The 18,267-nt window shown below is 41.3% G+C and overlaps 3 protein-coding genes across 6 annotated transcripts; 1 reads left to right on the top strand and 2 right to left on the bottom strand.

Moving 5' to 3' along the window:
* Nucleotides 1-1,821: 1,821 nt before the first annotated feature.
* Nucleotides 1,822-3,792, bottom strand: hes6 (hes family bHLH transcription factor 6). Its single transcript, XM_041949716.1, has 4 exons — nt 3,471-3,792; nt 3,286-3,372; nt 3,068-3,149; nt 1,822-2,750 (listed from the first exon to the last, which is right to left on the bottom strand). Exons 1-4 carry the CDS (start codon nt 3,543-3,545, stop codon nt 2,329-2,331), a joined length of 666 nt encoding a protein of 221 aa, XP_041805650.1. The 5' UTR covers nt 3,546-3,792; the 3' UTR covers nt 1,822-2,328.
* Nucleotides 3,793-5,417: 1,625 nt separating this feature from the next.
* On the top strand, nt 5,418-10,939 carry itm2cb (integral membrane protein 2Cb). Of its 2 annotated transcripts, none has more exons than XM_041948830.1 (6): nt 5,418-5,719; nt 8,042-8,179; nt 8,318-8,506; nt 8,614-8,724; nt 8,899-9,049; nt 9,737-10,939. In XM_041948830.1, exons 1-6 carry the CDS (start codon nt 5,633-5,635, stop codon nt 9,826-9,828), a joined length of 768 nt encoding a protein of 255 aa, XP_041804764.1. In that variant the 5' UTR covers nt 5,418-5,632; the 3' UTR covers nt 9,829-10,939. The 2 variants fall into 2 exon arrangements, with proteins under 2 accessions (XP_041804764.1, XP_041804763.1); XM_041948829.1 differs by having other exon boundaries at nt 5,422-5,719; nt 8,315-8,506.
* Nucleotides 10,940-11,281: 342 nt separating this feature from the next.
* LOC121615161 (G-protein coupled receptor 55) lies at nt 11,282-16,245 on the bottom strand. Of its 3 annotated transcripts, none has more exons than XM_041949388.1 (3): nt 16,185-16,245; nt 14,517-15,100; nt 11,282-13,510 (listed from the first exon to the last, which is right to left on the bottom strand). In XM_041949388.1, exons 2-3 carry the CDS (start codon nt 15,084-15,086, stop codon nt 13,304-13,306), a joined length of 777 nt encoding a protein of 258 aa, XP_041805322.1. In that variant the 5' UTR covers nt 15,087-15,100; nt 16,185-16,245; the 3' UTR covers nt 11,282-13,303. The 3 variants fall into 3 exon arrangements, with proteins under 3 accessions (XP_041805322.1, XP_041805320.1, XP_041805319.1); XM_041949386.1 differs by having other exon boundaries at nt 14,517-15,261; nt 16,185-16,244; XM_041949385.1 differs by having other exon boundaries at nt 14,517-15,264; nt 16,185-16,244.
* Nucleotides 16,246-18,267: the final 2,022 nt, after the last annotated feature.

The raw sequence follows: 18,267 nt of genomic DNA on the forward strand, positions 1-18,267 counted from the left end.
TTTTCAGCACGAATTCAATGAAAATACACCTCAAGAAATGTTAACTTTGAAATCTCAAAAATGAAAAAATGTATCAATGACTCGTTATCCTAAAGTCATGACATTCACCTTCCCGATGCAAACGGATGTCTGGCCCCGACCCCTGAAACAATAGCTGAGATTCAGGCTGGTGACAGTCGGATCCTCCGGTCCACGGCTGAGCAGGCCTGATCAAAGCGACCCTCTTCCCTCCACCCCCGCCGTTCACACCTTCACGAAATTCACAAACTGCCCTCCTGCAGCGGTCATTTGCACCTCTGGAGACCCGCAAATCCGGTCTAGTCAGCACGCAGACGCATACAGATCTAAGCCGCCTGTGTCAAGTTCGTCATCAGTCAGCACTTTCTTTCTTATCCTTCTGGGGGGTAAACGGTTAATAGTATGCAGTCCTATAATGTTGGCATTTGGTGTGAAGTAGTAAAAAGTAAAAGTAACAGTAATACTACAATGTGCTGCATTATGCATAAAGTCCCCAGAGATGACCAGAGATGATGTTAGTGCATTATTTTTTATCATTGGTGCATTGACATAAGCAGCATTTTGTACCTTCAAAAGCTTCAATCTTCAAAGTAACTATTAACAATAGCTGTCAGATGAGTGCAGTGGAGTAAAAAGTATAAGATTTCCCTCTGACATGTACTGGAGTGGAAGCATGAAGCAGCACAAAATGGAAGTACTCAGGTGAAGTATGTTGTGTCCAGGTGGAGCAAATCTGAACTGCTGTATAGATTGTTGTAGTTTAATCTGCGATCATCAGAGTTGATCATATGTTTTGTTTAAGTATAGTACTGTCAGATAAATAGTGAATGAAAAAGTTCTATATTTCCCCCTGAGGTTTAGTGGGGCGCCATAAAATACACACACAAAGTACAAGCACAGTGGAATTGTACTTCATTACAGCACTTGAGTACTAAGTTAATTTCCAACACTGGAGATATGTAATGCTGAACAGAATAAATGCTCGGCTGTAATCCCAGGCTCTGTCTGTTAATCCTTTTCTCGTCATTTCACCCTCTCAGAATGGGCGTGTAAAGGCCGTGGATGGTGTAAGAAATGACACTTGGTGTGGACATCACAGGAACACCAGAGGGGGCATCTGACTGGAGATGGATTAAGAGCGGCCTGGGATTGCCGTCTTTTCTTATTCATTTGTCGTTGCTGGGGCTGATGGTGCAGAGGCAGAACAGTGTCTGTGGCTCTCACCAGGACCACACAGTTCAAAAAAGCTGTCTGTGAATTAGCATGGGACTCTTTGCCCCCTTCTCCAGCTGGTATAGCTAGATTTTTATAAGAAAATGTATTTTGTCATATGCACTGAACTATTTAGCAAAAGACCACATATTTTATAACCCTCACATGCAGTGTAATACATTACATTACAATGAAAAAACATACAGTCTCAAACTGATCGGTTGATGGAGGACTGCTCGACAGCCGTGGCTTTGTTAGTCAAGAGAACAATTCAATGGCTGAGCAAGTTATTTGTTCCCATGTTATTTTAAAACTGCACCATCAGAAAAGCTGAAGTCAAGCAGAGTTATAAAACCCATTTGCCAAGTCCTCAGCTAGGCCTATATAAGGAGTGAGTGGATTACTCATTTCACACCTCACGAATGCCTACGATGTGCTAAGGGATCTTGGAGAGAGAGTGCACACAAATGGTCCACAAATGCAGAGTAATAAGTAATATCTCGAAAACAGACGTGGGTGGGTGGATAGTGGGATCCTTGTGTGTGAAATGTGGCCTTTTTTGAAGAAGCTGCTGCACAGACAGAATTTAAAACAAGCAAAACGGTATTTATTGAAACTTATAAGTTGAGGTAGCCTACCAACAGTCATTTGACACTTATAAATACAAAGTTAAGGACGTCCTAAATAAAAAATAATTTACAAACAGCTAACAATGCATCTCTAGTGGGACACCTATCGTCTATACAGCCCAGTCATATTCAACAAGTAAATATTTACATATGCATATACCCCTTCACTGAGAGCAGGCCCCTCTCAGGCCAATACACTTCCGAATGAAGACCCTACAGGTCTCTGACTTCTGCAAAACAGATTTAATTACATACGTTATTTATTAAATACATTTTAGTTTAATTGTAGTTCCCCAATAATTACACAAAGAGCTTCTCCGCTGTATTTCAACACTTTCCAAAGTTGTCATCTCAGCAGTGTTTCTGTCATGTACCAGGGCCTACCCCATTAAACATCCTAACCGAAGCATTTAATCATCTACTGTAGTTTAAACATCCTATTCCTTTTTTTTTTTTGGTTTTAAATTATCTACCATGGTCTCCACACTGACTTTGAGTAAGTCATGGAAGACCAGCTCAACACATCCTGGCAGTCAGCCTCCTCTGAAGAAGAAACGTGACTTTGCTCCGAGTCTGTGTCATCCAGGTCGGAGCAGAGGTCGTCGGTGGAGGTGGTGGAGGGGGCTGGGGACACCAGGGACGTGTACATGCTCTCAGACAGGGACCAAGTGCTGTTGCCACCGGGGCACTCTGACACCGTGTCCGGCAGCATCACTCGGAGGCGGTCTTCGTCGCTCAGGGGCATGCTCTCCAGTAGGTGGTTCAACAGCTCCGCGGCTACAGTCGGGTCAATTCCCGGACAGCTGGACACGAAAGTGTGCACGTCATGCATACACTGGATGTAGCCCGCCGCAAAGCGCTCACAGGCCTCCCGGTTCACAGCGTCCACTTCTACGGAAAGACAAAATAACACACTCGTTAGCTTAGATGTTAGCAACTTAAACGGATGCTTTTAGACTCTCTGCTCTGATTGGCTGAGCCGCGGACGAAGACGTACACCTGTGGCCGCAGTACAGTTGAGTAAAGTATTAATGCGCCAACCGTTATAAATTAAATTCTTGTTAGCTTTAAAGAACGATATTGTTCAGTGGAAGAATGTCACGTAAGAAATAAGATAGTTTACGTGAACAATTTTTGGAGAAATTTAAACTATGTAACTAACTTTTGCTCAATGGCGTCCACACAAGTTAACGTAAATATATGTTTACCTTGAGCCCGGCTTTGCAAGATGCTCTCCACGCGTTTCACTGTCATCTCCAGCACTTCGGCATTCTCCATCTTTGATTGCAACTGCAGCGGGCGAGAAAGAAGCATAAGCAACAAGCACTAGCAATACTAGCTAGTTAAAGCACGGCGTCAATTTAGTTCACCCTGAGAAACAACAGTTCACAAAACAGGGGCCACAAATGTGTCCGTGTTATCTTACGTCTGTATCCGCGATGAGAACTCTGAGTTCTTGTAAACTTTCATTGATGCGAGCCCTTCTTTTCTTCTCGACCAGAGGTTTCCTCATCTGCCAAAGCGGTCAGGACAATGGAGTTAGCTACTTTGTCAGTTATTAGCCAAGTTCGCACAGGAATACTGGCAATAAGTGCTCGCGCAGGCGCTTACCTTTCTGTCAGATTTGATTCCGCCGCAGTCATCACCTCTGTCCATTCCGTTTGTGTTGTTACGGATGGGGGCCATGTTGTTTAAGTTTAACCCAGGCGCTGCCAGAAGCCCACTGGGCTGGAGGTTGCTGCGTAATCCAAAGAGCCGTTACAGCTCGTCAATGGGACAGATGGCCGGGCGATCCCAGCGGCCAACAAAGCTTGCAGAGAGACTGGGCTCCTTAGTGCTGCTCCGAGGGGGCATGTACTTGGTATATATGACGGTTCATTTACATGTGAATGGGTGAACTGAGACACATCGAGGGCGCGCAATGCTCGTACCCGCCGATAATTAGTGATCATGTTAGCTTTTGTTCCCAACTTCAGTCTGAACTTTCATGCAGATAAAAAACACGAATTATCAGATTAATTCCACCAGAATTGGATTCCAAAATGGTCATCAAGTTCTGTAGCCACAACCCAAGAAGACAGCATAGCGCCAGTTAAATCAGTGGAAATAAAACATTTATCTTGGGGAGAAATGCATGACAAGAAACAGTAGACTACTCTAAAAAAAATGTGGTCAGTCATTCACATGTAGGTTATTTCAGCATATCAAGCTCTTCAACAACACATCAACATTCATCCTTTTAATGTCTTCCTAAGCACTCTGTTTTAATGTGTGTCACCACTATAGGCAAAGTATCTGCCAATTCTCACATTGCATCATTAGTAGCGGAGCCTGTTTCAGGCTTGATTGTGAGCCATCAGTCCATTTACTAGGCTATAGTGCTCCACTCCTGCTTAAAAAAAAACAAAATAATCTGAATTGGAAAATATGAGCCATTTGTCAAGAACATTACTCTCACGTGTAAAGAGCCTTCAGCTTGATGAACAAGCAGCCTGAAACAGCGCTGGCTCAATTGCGCATCATCCCCATGTTTAGATGGTTTAATGACATATTTACATAGGCTTTTCTAGTATCATTTTCAAGTAGGGCTTTATATAAACTTTTATTATTATAAAAGAAACTCGAATTTCCTATATTGTTCACATTGCACACACTGTGCTGCTTATGTCTGCAGTGAGTCATACAGACACACTGCCAGGAGTAGTCACATATGGTGACGAGAGCTGTGTGCATGTCTGTGCAAATTTGCATGTGTTGTGTAATTTGCATTTGGTGGGGATTTGGTAGTTAGCTTTGGTGTTACAGCTGTACAGTTTCAGCACACTGCTGATAGTCTGGCTGCTGAGTGTTGGGGCATGACGGTGACCTTAAAGTTTTAGTAAGTCAAGTTAAGGAAAAAAAAAAAATTGATCATTTGACCATGAGATTTAAAAGTTTTATTCATGATATGACAATTAGAATTTGTAGAACAATTCTTGATTAGTAAAATAATCTGCAGCACTAATACCATACTTTGTAACCGTATGCAATGACCTATTTTAGAAATGTAAGGTCTGGTTTAAAGTCAGTTCACAGGTATATATTATACCACATGCTCAGATTACATTGCATTACATTATGTTATACATTACACCATATATTCTCAAAGCAAGGCAAATATACTGTACTACTGTATGTATTACATGCCTTGATGAGCCCATACATCAGTGCAAAAACGTATTATTATTATTATTATTATTTATAATAGTTATGTATTTATTGTGAGAGCAAACCAGTCATTAGTCTAGTAGCTGGCTCAGAGTTTAAAACATCCCTGGATTTCCGGATGATAGTGTTGGGAACACGGTTGAGAAAAGGAGATGCAGCTTTAAATAAAATACGGAAAGCATTACCATATCGGGCACTTGCCTTCAAAATAAGGGCAAGGCGTTGTGTAAAATCAACAAACAGGAGATAAAACATTTTTTTTTTATCCTGAACCAATTTAAATATTCAGTTATATTCATGCGCATACCAAAAATCGCTCAAACTGTGTATTTTACGTTGAACTGAAACGTTTTAGCCGCACCCAGACTCTTACTTTGACAGCGGCGAGGCGGCTTTTCCTTGAGACCCACACAGTGCTTGTTCGTCAGAGAAGACGCTCTTCTGATGTCACTGAGCCCCGGGGGCGAGTGTGGTCCGTCGCTATATAATCTCCCCTGTTCGGTGGATGAAGCCAGCTCACTGAAATCAGATACGAGATAAAGCAAATACACACTGAACAATCAAACATGGTGAAGATCACTTTCCAGCCTGTGTCGGCGCAGAAGCCTGAAAAAGAGTGCGATGGAGACAAGATCATTATACCTCAGGTTCACGTGAGTTTGCACACTTTTGTTTCTCTTTGTTTCGTGTTGTGGCATTTCACTCGTGTCTCAGTGTACTGCAGCATGAGTATGATACACTCCTTTTGTTTATGCTATAGGTAAGGAGATTAACGTTAGCCTGTTTATTCTTAGCTGTAACGTTTGATTTGTCTGTCCCTGCATCATCATGTTACCTGATGGGATTTATACTGATCATCTGTCATCTATTACATTATGCAAACAACCTTTATATATAAACAAGAAAAACAGTATATGCTTAAAATAATATATTGCATATATGTTGTTTTTTTTTAACTATAACCTGAATGCAACTGAGTAGTTCAAAATCACTCCGCGTAAGGCACTTAATATTGCTTTTTCTGGTGCACTTACTAGAGGACACTATTTCTTGCAGCAAAAAAAGCTTATTGTGCAATAATCTTATAATAGCAAGGGTATAGACGCAACATTGCAGGCCATCCCAGCCTGGGGATGTTGACATTACGTCACCTTGTTTGGCCACCTCGAGGACAGACTGCAGATGGCTGCTCTGTGTGTGCACGCGCCTTCAGCAGAATATGAAAAGTAAAGTCCGTATTTATAAAAGAAACACTCCACTTCTCGGGAAAAAAGGTGTGAGGCGTGCAAATACCCTCAGTCTTTTTTTCCCCGTTTTTGTCGAAAGAAAAAAGAACCAACAGGGGTGTCAGAAGCGGTCACTGCACCAGTCAGTGACGTCGCGAGGTGTTATGTCACGTGAACCCTGCAGGTAGCGCCCGAGAGAGCATGAGCCTGTGGGTGAGAGTGGTAATCCAGGATTACTGTGTGTTGCATGCAAACATGGTCGTGATCTGAAGGCTGTTTGTCATTTTAATCTTTCTCAAAATCGGCAGTATAAAAAGTCAGGATTCAAATGACCAAAATGTGGACAAATACCCCAGTTTAGTTTGAGCTTTTCCTGTATCCTGTGAATCAGGTTCAGAGTAAATTTGAGTTAATTTGAACCACCAGAGGGTTAAGAAAGGAACCCTGAAACTAATTTGCAACATGGCAGATCTCAGGTCCTGAGTTGAGTTGAAACTGCTTTAAAGTAGATGGATAGAGCTCATTGTTCATTGCACATGACAGTGTCATGATTGTTGAAGTTGTTAAGTAGCCTGATCATTTCAGTTTTCTTTGAGTTCGGGATTGTAGAATATCTTAAACCTGAATCAAATGTCTAGGCAGTCAGGCTTGTCACAATGTACCAGCTTTCATCACCTTCTTTTCTGGACTACCTCCCAGGAGTTAGACATAATTAGATGTCTGGCACACAATAGAGGCACAATGTCCACGCCTCATCTTTTTCTCCCAGCACGTTGTACACAATGAATGCCCCTTGATGACGCATCCATCGCTTCTGCAAACACCTTTCACCTGTTTGCTACGTCAAGAGAAGAATAAGACATGATGTCAAAGGCTGCGTGTATTCAGATTGGCTGCGACAGCAGGCAAGGCGTCAGAGCCAATGTGTGTAGATCTATTAATATGTCCGCCTCTGCCGAGGGACCCCTGTTCCATGCAATTGTTCTCGTTTTGACTCCCACTGAGGGCGCTCGCTAACTACAAATATGGAGCGTGGAAGTAGGCCTCCAAGAATAGACCCAGACGGCCACGTGCCAGCATCTTCGTCAGAGCCTGGCACAATCTGTTCTCCCTGCTTCCGCTCTCCATAGCAACAGTAGTAGAGAGAGGCAGCAGATTGAATGAGAGACTGTGGGTGGGCATGTGGCATGTCTCATTCCAGTCCTACATCTACCAGATCTCCTTGCCTGACTAATAGCTTGGCAGCCATCTCTTATCAGAATTAACTCCATTACAATTTGTACTTCTTACTTTACAGCATGGCAGTGTGGATGTTTCTTCCTCTGACATTCCATCATAGAACGGGACATGATTACTTTCAAGTCAACTGCTAAGACACATTACCAATATTCCTCCCAAAATTTCTCTTAAGTAGCTTCAAAGTTAGATTAAAAATGTTTGCACTGTTGACAACATCACATTTTAACAGTATTCTGTTGCCGCGCCTTATTAAAACTGCATCATACTAAGACATCAGACTAAAATCTAAGACGTTTTTTTGGCCCTAGCATTAAATCAAATGGAAAACCTTGCACACCATTTGCTTCATTTTGCACATGTTTTGTATTATTCTAAAAAGTTGTATTTAGTAGAATTGAAAATAAAAGTTTGCACTTTTTAACAAAATACCCCGCTAAAAGATCCACTTCACACCACAGTCTCCTTGCTGAGCTGACTCATCCTCTAACCAAACTGCTTTTCTCTTCACAGGAGCAGCTGGTTCTTCCTGTCAGGCCCAAGAAGCCTTTCCCAACGGGCCTCTGCTGCCTCACCTTTGGCCTGGTGATCTTCATGTCAGGACTGGTGCTGGCCTCTATCTACATCTATCGCTACTACTTTATACCTCAGGTCAGTTCACTCTACCTCTCCTTTACATTATATCCTGAACCCTGTGGTACAGAATGTTAACGAACAAAAATGTTAAGAAAGACACAACATAAAGTCACCGTCACGTGCTAACTCGGCACTGTTGCGTCCCATTAGCAGATCCCAGAAGACAGCTTGTTCCACTGCCGGGTTATCTACGAGGACTCTGTGTACGCTCCTCTGAGGGGCCGGCAAGAGCTCGAGGAAAATGTCGGCATCTACCTTGACGACAACTACGAGCAGATCAGTGTACCTGTGCCACACTTCGGAGGCAGCGACCCCGCTGATATCATCCACGACTTTCAGAGGGTAGGTCAGGTTGTCCATGTGTTCACTGGTTTGCTCTCATTTCATTTTCTTGTTCATGTGTTTATTATGGCTGACCCTTTTTTTTTTTTTTTTTCTTCTTATTCCAGGGCCTCACAGCTTATCATGACATTGCTCTGGACAAATGCTACATCACTGAGCTGAACACAACCTTGGTGATGCCTCCGAGGAACCTGTGGGAGCTGCTCGTCAATGTCAAGGTGAGACACTCGCTACATTTGCTAATGACGTCGCTGGTGAAGCTGTTGTGAAAGCATTGTCGGAGGTGAATGGCTGAGAGAGAGTGAAGGACGCCGCGTTCCCATCTTCCTGTCTGCAGTGTTCCTCCCACAGACAGATCGACTAAGTGATTCATTTGTGTCTCCTTGTCACAGAGAGGGACGTACCTTCCCCAGACTTACATCATCCAGGAGGAGATGATGGTGACGGGGAGGGTGAGGAACATGAGGCAGCTGGGCCCATTCATCCACAGGCTCTGCTACGGCAAAGAAACCTACCGCCTCAGACGCCGCAACCAGCGTAGACGTGAGTGCACACTTCCTCTTCCAACCTACTCAATATGAGAAGCTAAACAGTGAGCCAATGGGTCACTTCCGCTGATTTATCACCCTCCATCACACCAACTCCTGTGAGATGTTGAGTCATGTGACGTGTGCTGGGTCACTGTGATCTCTCTGCACTCAAGAAGAAAAGTGTTCCTCGAGTGAGTCACAGGGAAATCCGGCGTTCGGTTTTGCCGTGTAGGAGCGGACAGAGAGCGAGTGACCATGCAGAAAACAAATACAACCGGAACCAAATAGGGGCTTCCTCGTGAACACTTAGGACAGTGTGTCTGCAGTGTAAAATCCTCCTAATAGCCTGATCATCATGTCAGTGTGTGTGTGTGTGTGTGTGTGTGTGGGCACAGCCTGGGAACTTCCTGCTATGTGAGTCACCCGTAGTGCAGCGGACACATCCACACACTATGGAGGAGGCAGTGATGCACATGAGTGATATCTTCGTCGTCGCTGCCTTTGATTGGAGTGACAGCTTTAGAAATGATGCAACAAACTTCCCCCGAGTACATATATGGATGTGACTTGCGGGGATCACCACTGCTGATTGAAAACGGATGCTCATAGGCAGGCTAGAAGTAGATGTGTTTCGAACACAGCAAAGCGCCACTTTTAGTGCTGAGCACATTTTCTAAGCGCGTCTTCTTTCCTCTTCCAGGTATTGAGAGGCGCGAGACAAAGAAGTGCCACAGCATTCGCCACTTCGAGAACACGTTTGTGGTGGAGACCGTGATCTGCGACAGGATCTAAATCTGAGGGGGGAAATCACAGCCATCCAACACTGAAGCCAACTTCAAACCATACCTCTGGAATCCTTTAGGCTTTTAACTGCACTTTAAGAGCAAGTGTTTGTCCAACAGTTTCAGTTTCAGTTTGAATGTGTTTTTATTGTTTTTTTTTTTGTCTCAAGTTGGAAATGCTCTTTTATTGTTCATGTCTTTTTTATCCAGATAGTCTGTATATTTGGATGATGTTATACATGTGTTTGGATATATCTGTAGCTTGTCAAGTTGTGCATAAGATGTCTATGTGTGTTAGTTTGTGACATGTTCATCAGAAGACTTGATTTAATTTTATTTCAGACTTGTCCTTATTGTTATTTAGTAAGCCAGTGTGCCGTGGCTGGTGGTGAGGGTACCTGGAAGCTGCTTGCACCATGCACTCAAGTCGTTTTCTCTGTCGTTAATTTATTTAGTTTTGAATGTCAGAAAATGGCAAAACATACCTCATGTAGTTTCTTTGCTGGTTTATATCATTAATGAATGGTGTACATAACTTTGATTGTTCCTAAGCAATATATTACTGTAAATTGATTTTGAACATACTGTTACTTGCATAGATTTTTATCTGAAATCGACTTGTTTTTGTGAATGGTCATTTCTTTATCGTTTGTCTCTTTATTTCCTTTGGTATCACACTTTTCCTACTCCTTGGATAGAATGGCTTTAGACTGTAATTAGTAGCAGTACTTAAGAAGGACAGAAGGAACCAAAGTCTGCAGTCAGCGATGCTATGCTTAGTGTTCAGGGTATGTGGAATATTTAGAAAGAATGCTTTTTACTGTAGATGATCAAAGGCTAACATTTTGTCTTGCTCTTCCTCCTCTTCACTTGGATTTGCTTGTCGTCTTCAGCTCTTGCCAGTTTCTAGTCGTTCCTATCTCGGCATTATTATCTCTACAACATTGATTTGTCCCAACTAGAATAAAAAGAGTAAGATTTGGGGTGTCTTTCTAATGTACAACCTGCAGCTAAGAAATCTCTGTTGAGAGAGACCCATGAAATGTGCTCATATTTCACTGTCTTGGACACCTTATTTCGCTGTACAGTCGATTTTTCTTGTAATATCTTGCTGCTTTAAGAATAAATGATCAAACTTTTTTTTGTCTTTTGAATGTTTGTCATTATCAGTTTCAGTGAAATATACACAAATCTGCAAATTATGGGTTAGGATAATTGGAGATTGCACTAATAACAACGTGTCACCATTGTAAAAAGGCAGCTAGTCTTTATGAAGGCAAACAAAGACTCGGTTTTTCCTGAGTGAACTTCCTCACAGCCAGTACAGACATAATGTAGCTGGGACAAACACAGAGCCCTGATCTGTTCAGGTTCTTCATATTGTAATGTGCTGCTTCGGATCTGCGGGTGAACACAAAACTGCAGCCTCATTGTGGTGAACATGACAAACATCACAGGATGAATCTCTTGTGGTTGGCTGTATTTCACTTTAAAAAGGAGGAATGACATTTGGTTTCTAAATTGTTGACATGCAAATTGTTGAGAAAAGCTTTTGAGTTTCAGAACGAACATTAAGCCTTGTTGTGTTTTTGGCTTGACTTTATTTTACAGACCAGTTTGCACAGAACAACAAAAAAAATACCAGACCTACAAACCGGGTCGGTCAGATCAAGAAGCTCCACGGCTTCAAAAAACAAATCTCATTTCAGGAACAACGACAGAAAGCAGAAAACGTAATGTGAGCACAAAACAAATAACACTGAAAGCCAGCGAAGAGGAGGCTTGTGCAAAATGAAAGTATCGAGACGCAAGTAATGCAAGTAAACCAAAGCATGGGCGGTTTCATGTCTTGCTTCTGGTTTTATGGACCTTTACACTGACTTTTTTAGATATTAAAAACTATTAATATACAGTAAATCCCCCAACAGAGTGCTTTATGAACACCGTCCGCTTTCACGGCAGGATGACTTTTCAGCATGAGCAAAATAAGACAGAGAGCAGTTTAACGTACCGCGGGTTTAGCTTTGACTGCATTCGCATAAATCAAATGTCCTCTTGTAAACAAAATACTAATATCAAAACAGTCATATAGTACACAGGTATTGCACATGTTAAAGGATACATTGTAAAAATAAAATAAAATATAAAAATAAAAAGTACATATAAAAATTATCTGTACACATGTCATGACCAACAGCAGGCACATATATCTATATCTATCTATCTATCTATCTATCTATCTATCTATCTATCTATCTATCTATCTATATCTATATATATCTATCTATATATATATATACACACACACACACACGCACACACAAACGGACATAGGTTGTGATGAGTTTAAGGAGGCTGATTAAAAACACACACACAGTCAGCCGGCTTGCATTTATAAAACCTTCAGCCGACCTTGTTCACGATTCATATCAGGGCAAATGTGTTAAATGTAAATTCCCCCTGCATACTATCTGAGGTTGCATTGATAAGGTCAGAGATAATACAAAATCCCATGTAAATACATGTAAATGTAAATTCTTTCTGCAACAATATCTAAAAAAAAATAAACATCAGAATACTAATGATGCTATATTTATAGTTACTTATTAATCAGTGCAGTTACTTGTATTAAAATTAAGTAGTATCCTATAATAAGTGAAAACCAAACTAAGAAACTGTCAGAAATTTAGATAGTAATGAAATGTCATTTAAAGTTTACAAAAAAAAATGTTGCCATTAAGATAAATAAACCTACATTTTAATTTATAATAATTAATTACATTCATGTGATTCAAGATCACAACTTTTTGGTGTCTTTGTCAGATTTGCAGATCATGATTTATTTATATACTAGATAAATATGGAAACTAAGATTTGAATGAATATGTGATTGCAATTTGCTTCGGTTTTAATTATTTAATTCCCACACTTTGCTAACTATCTGCTGAGCCAAATGAATTGGTTGGAAATGTGCTGGCCGCCATCTTTAATGTTTGGTGGTCTTTGACCGGACTTCTTGAGCACGTACACCTCTGTGCTGAGCGTCTGCTTTTACTGTTTTCAAGTGATTGGCATCCCACATCAGTTTTTCACCTGCTGTCTGTCCTTAAACCATTCTAGAAATCAGTCATTCTGTGGCTCGCTGGTAGATTTTCTTTTTGCAAGCTACATTTTGGCTTTTAGCGCTCTTTGTGGTTACATAGGAGCCTACTGACTTCCTGCCACTGGACCAATTGCGAATCAGTGCTTGTCGGATCGTCTCCATATACTGCATTTTAGCTTTACTTTCAGCACTGTGGTCAATTGAAATTGCACCCTGACCTACTTAATTTCCACCCATTACTCTAAACGCATGTCAGCTACTGGAAACACTACCTTTTCAGTTTTACTGCTCGGCCCTGAAGCTCAAGAAGCCAGATCTCATATTCACTTCCAGCAGAACTGTGCTTAAAATTATATTTCTTTTACTTATCTTTGTCCCTTGTTCATACCTCCGAGGTGCTGAAGGTTGCTCTTCTTTGGCTGATCACTGACAGCCTGAAGGTGTTTTTTGTGCTCCTCACCTCATGAGCGATGAAGTAGTAGCACAGAGCGTCCAGGCAGCAGGTGATGTTGGACAGGCACATCGATATCTGTATGAACAGACTGATGCCGGTCTTGGTGGCGCAGTCCTGAATCACCCCTTGGTGCACCTGGAATGGGGGACAGAGAAACTTTAGTCTGCCGTTTAATGCTCCTGTTTAAATGCATTGCAACGCTACAGATATCCAGATCCAGCAGTGTGAACTCTGCTTATTTTTGCATGTTCTTATCAGGCTTTTTGTTCCAAGTTTGAGGTTTGTTTTTTTTTTAACGTATGTCTCGGCTTCAGGATGTTGTGAGCTTTTATAATCCTTCACAGCCTTTTTTGTGGCTGAAAAAAGAAGATGCCATGTTTGATATTAAAGTGAAAATAAGATTAACAGTGCACAATACGCTTCGCCATTTTCTAAAAAAACATTTACATTAAAAAAATAAGACCACGTAAGAAATGTGTTTGAAAATGATCAAATAGTATAACTGTAGGCCTACTGGTTTGACATTTTTCAAACCAAACCAGGCTTATTATCCAAAAAAAACGCCAGTATTTCTAAAGTCCTGTGACGGCCGTGCCCTGAATGCCTGTTGCTATAAATGTTTGTTTGATTTGGTATAAAAATCAAGGCAGGAAGCATTACTTCTGACAGCGATGTGACATGAAGTAGGTACTCCTGATGCATGAGTTGGTAAATACAACCCATAAGAAATTGTTTTCCCAGCTCAGTGAAATGATTTGTGAATTTATTCCCTTTCTTAATGACCTGATTCTATATAACATAGAATCAGGTCATCTTCTGTCATTTAGAGTGTTTGTTAATTGTAAATGTAGGATTTTTAGACATTGCTTGATACATTCTTATTGACATATTGTATTTTGGAACTTGGGTCATAAAAAAATGGAAATTTAAACATTCACAATTAAATGACAACAGGGCTGAACCCTATCTGCTCATGAAGATTATGTGATGTGATCAAAAGCTCCAGAAAGGCTGCTAAATGGAGCTTGAGGTGAGATTGTTTTGTCAAACTTCCTGTTTCTTTACGTTTTGTCTTATCTACTTTCATCACACTTTTCACTTCAGTTCAGTTCACTGAAAATGAACTCGCAGCTGATCTCACCAGGAACTGCAGGAGGATGCCCAGATGGCTCGGGGTGAAAGGCAACAGGAAGGCACTCAGACTGCTATAGATGATCTTCACACAGGCCCTGCTTTTCGGGCTGTGCTGGCCAGACTCCTGAAGCGCCAAGATGGTCTGCACCGAACAGCAAATCAGCACCAGCGCAGGCGCCAGGAACCCAAACACCTGCAGACAGATGATCACCGAAGGGCTCCAGCCTTTCTCCGAAAACCCATGGAAGCAGTGGAAGTCTTTCTGCCCCGCCTCCCTGAAGTGATAGGTGGTTGGAAAGATCGCTGCCATCACCAGCACCCAGACCCCCACGCAGGTCCCCAGGGCCGCCTTGGGTGAACGCAGCTGCTTGGCTTTGAACGGGTGACAGATAGCCACCCAGCGATCCACAGCTATACACATGATGGTGTATACGCTGCCATATATCCCAACAAAATACAGGCTTTCCAAGACCGAACAGAGAGGTTGCAGGCTGGCAGACCAGCGGTGGCTGGTGGCGTGCATTTTGAAGGGAAGAGGGAAGAGGAGGAGCAGATCCATCAAAGCCAGGCTGGACATGTAGATGGTTGACTCTGTCCATTTCGGCAGAAAGACACAGAACACAAACAGTGCCACAGCATTGAGAATCAAACCAAAGACGAATATGGGGATGTAGATAACCAGCTGCAAGTATGTCATCAGGTGGTCCACATGATCGAATGAACAGTTGCTTGTCATGGTGTCACTGCTGTTGCTGCTGCAAGAGAATAGTTAGATTTAATTTCAACAGCTCTGTCACAATTTCAAAATGAATGTTTTTCCTGTCATTAGTCTTTGTTCCCACAGAGAAACAACTGTAAGATATGCCACTGCACCAAGCCACTTGAAACCTCTCAGTTGTGTGGGTGCACTAGCTGTGAACTTGTTGTTGTATCAGCTTTCTGATGTAAGGGCCAAAAACACAAAAAAGAGAACATCTACCATATCAGTTTAAATCACATGCTCTGAAATCGCTGTCTGCACTTTTTCACACCCTTGGCTGTCTTCCCTTTTTAGTGCACCTGTCTTCAATTAAATTCTAATAAAGGGTCCCATAAGGATCAGAGGGTGTAGTAACGCAACAAAAAACAAAGAGTTAGGTCTTTTTTGGAACCTGGAGTTACTCTACAGTCGTCACTACAGGAAAATGTCGGCTTGTAGCAGAGAAAGTTCACACTATTACTCATCTAAGAAGTGAAAAATGTTTTTTAGAGAAAGACCAAAAACATATCTCTAATCTCTGTTATCTAGAAGAAAATAAAAAATAATCCACTAGACCTCCCAGATGTTAAAACTCAAGTAGATAATGTTGGCAGCCATATAAACAGCATGTTGTATCAAAATTGGAGCTCTTTCCAGTTAGATACAATTAAATTAATAGTATAAAATATTTTGTAATTCTTTTATGCTCTTTCTTTATGTTTGTCTTCTAATTTTAGAAGATTTGCAATAAAAGTCTGGCTGGTAATTCAAACATTTAAACAAAAGTGCTACACACACCTTTTTTAGACATTGCTTGATACATTCTTATTGACATCATTAACATTTAACCGCAACAGTTAAGAAGTCTAACCTGACAATGTTTTAGTATTAGATGTCTTGAACAGTGGAAAATGTGAAACGTCGTTGTGCTCTTACCTCACGGATACCAGTCTCAAACGTTCAGCGTGTGTGTGTGTGCGTGTGTGTGTGTGTGTGTCTGACTGTCTGCACTGTGCCAGACGCACTTCTGCTTTCTCTGCCTTTGTTTCATCACCACTTCCTGAGTAATGCCACACACACGTTCAGATCTGCATTACTGCCGTTGAAAATCAAAGCAGAGGCGCACTCGTCCAGCAGGTCTTACTCTCATGAGCTTTTAAAAAATTTTAAAAGATGCAGGCATGCACGGTCACTGCAAAATGCTAGAACAAACAGAAGATTTATTTGTATTGGAGGAAATGAACAGGATGTAAGTAATTCTCATAGTGGTAAATATATTATTTGTGTTGTGCTTTTTTAAGTGCTGAGAGACTCTCTCTCTCTATACAGTATATATATATATATACATATATGTATATATATGCAGTGTGAATGCCGACAATTAAAATACACTGCCTGAAAAATCTTGAAGCTGAAATGCACCACCCTGCACTGCTAAAAACAACTGGAAGCTGACGTGTGAACCCAATTTAAAGCTGAACTGCGTCACCCTGTGTCACAAATGCAAAGTATTGATATCACACACATCAACTGAATTGCTAAACATTGGTATAAAGAGGTGAGAGTGGCGGAGCATTGCTGAGCAAAGCAGAAATCATCATGCAGAAATGTAAAATGAATTGCTAGAAATTATCCAAGGGTACCATGAGCTGGATGCACACCTTAAAAAGCTGGAAGCTAAACTGTAAGTCTTTCACTGCGGTTATGAACTGTTAAAAATAAGCTGTAATATTTTACAAAATATAAAAGCTAGAAATAATTTGAATAGAAACATTAATGTAATTAAAGAGCAGGTCAACATTTGAATGGTATGCAGAACATACAGCAGAAGTACTAAATCTGAAATCTGAAATGAAGTACTTATTTTGAAATTCCAACATTGTCTGCCGTCCCCCCAGTAAACTCCTGTTACCATATGGTGGGCTTTTATTTTGAAAATCCAGCCTTCGTTGTGGCTGGATGTTCACAGACAAGCCCCCTAGATGTGACCATCGGTTGTCTTGTATTTTGAAAATCCAGCCCGGTCTGTAGCTTCCCAGTAAACTCTTGTTACCATATGTGGGCTTTTATTTTGAAATTCCAGCCTCCACCAGAGCGCCCAGTATGAACTCCTGTTTCTCAGTTGGGACTCAGTATGTGTGTGTGTGCAGTATATGTGTGTGCTTGCATGCATCCGTCCCCACTAAGATAGAAAATTGTAAATTAAACCTGAAAAAGATTCCAGATTAAAGTTAAATCGGTTGTGATTGAATCTCGTGAATGAAGCCATCTACTTGTTGGTATATTGAGCTGTTTTTTTAACCATCTACCCTGAATGTGGGGATGAACATGGATGCTGAAACATGTATGAAGAAAAAATCTGAACATACTGACATAGTCAAAAGCTAGCTTGTTTTTAGTCAGTTTCCGGTGTGCTATTCTGTGATTTTAATACCCAGACTGTTATTAGTACTGGCATCAGTCTGAGTGGGTCCTCCTATCTCGATGAGACAGACTGAAAGCTAAAGCCTTCTTTCAAGTCTGTGAGAAGCAGCAGAGACAGATTTAGACTGTGATTATGTGTGAGGGTTTCCTGGTTTCATGTGCTGAGATGACTTCACTGTATTTTATGTGTGAGAAAGTTTTTGCCCTTTTCACCAGCGGCACAGTGACTTGTTAATGATGTTTGTGTTGGGTACTCTGAACTTATTTGAACTTACTTCTTAATCAGGCAGCAGAGAAATGTTTCTGAATTTGAATGAATCAGAAAGATTTTAAAACGTCAAATCCTTTTCTCTTGAAATGAAACGCAGCTGCCAGCCACACTGCCTCCTACTGTTGTGACTGAAGTGGGGTCAGTGGTCTCTGCAGGTAAACACAGAGCTCCTCTCACTTTAACTTACGTTCTCCATGCTCTGTGCAAATAACATGCGCAGCTGCATGTTGTTACATTGATTTAACTGAGTCAGTGTTAACAGAACACACGCAGAAATAGAACAAAGGGATTAAAATCATGTAATAATAATAATAATAATGTGGC

The sequence above is a fragment of the Chelmon rostratus genome, chromosome 12 (assembly GCF_017976325.1).
Source record: "Chelmon rostratus isolate fCheRos1 chromosome 12, fCheRos1.pri, whole genome shotgun sequence".
Lineage (NCBI taxonomy): Eukaryota > Metazoa > Chordata > Actinopteri > Chaetodontiformes > Chaetodontidae > Chelmon > Chelmon rostratus.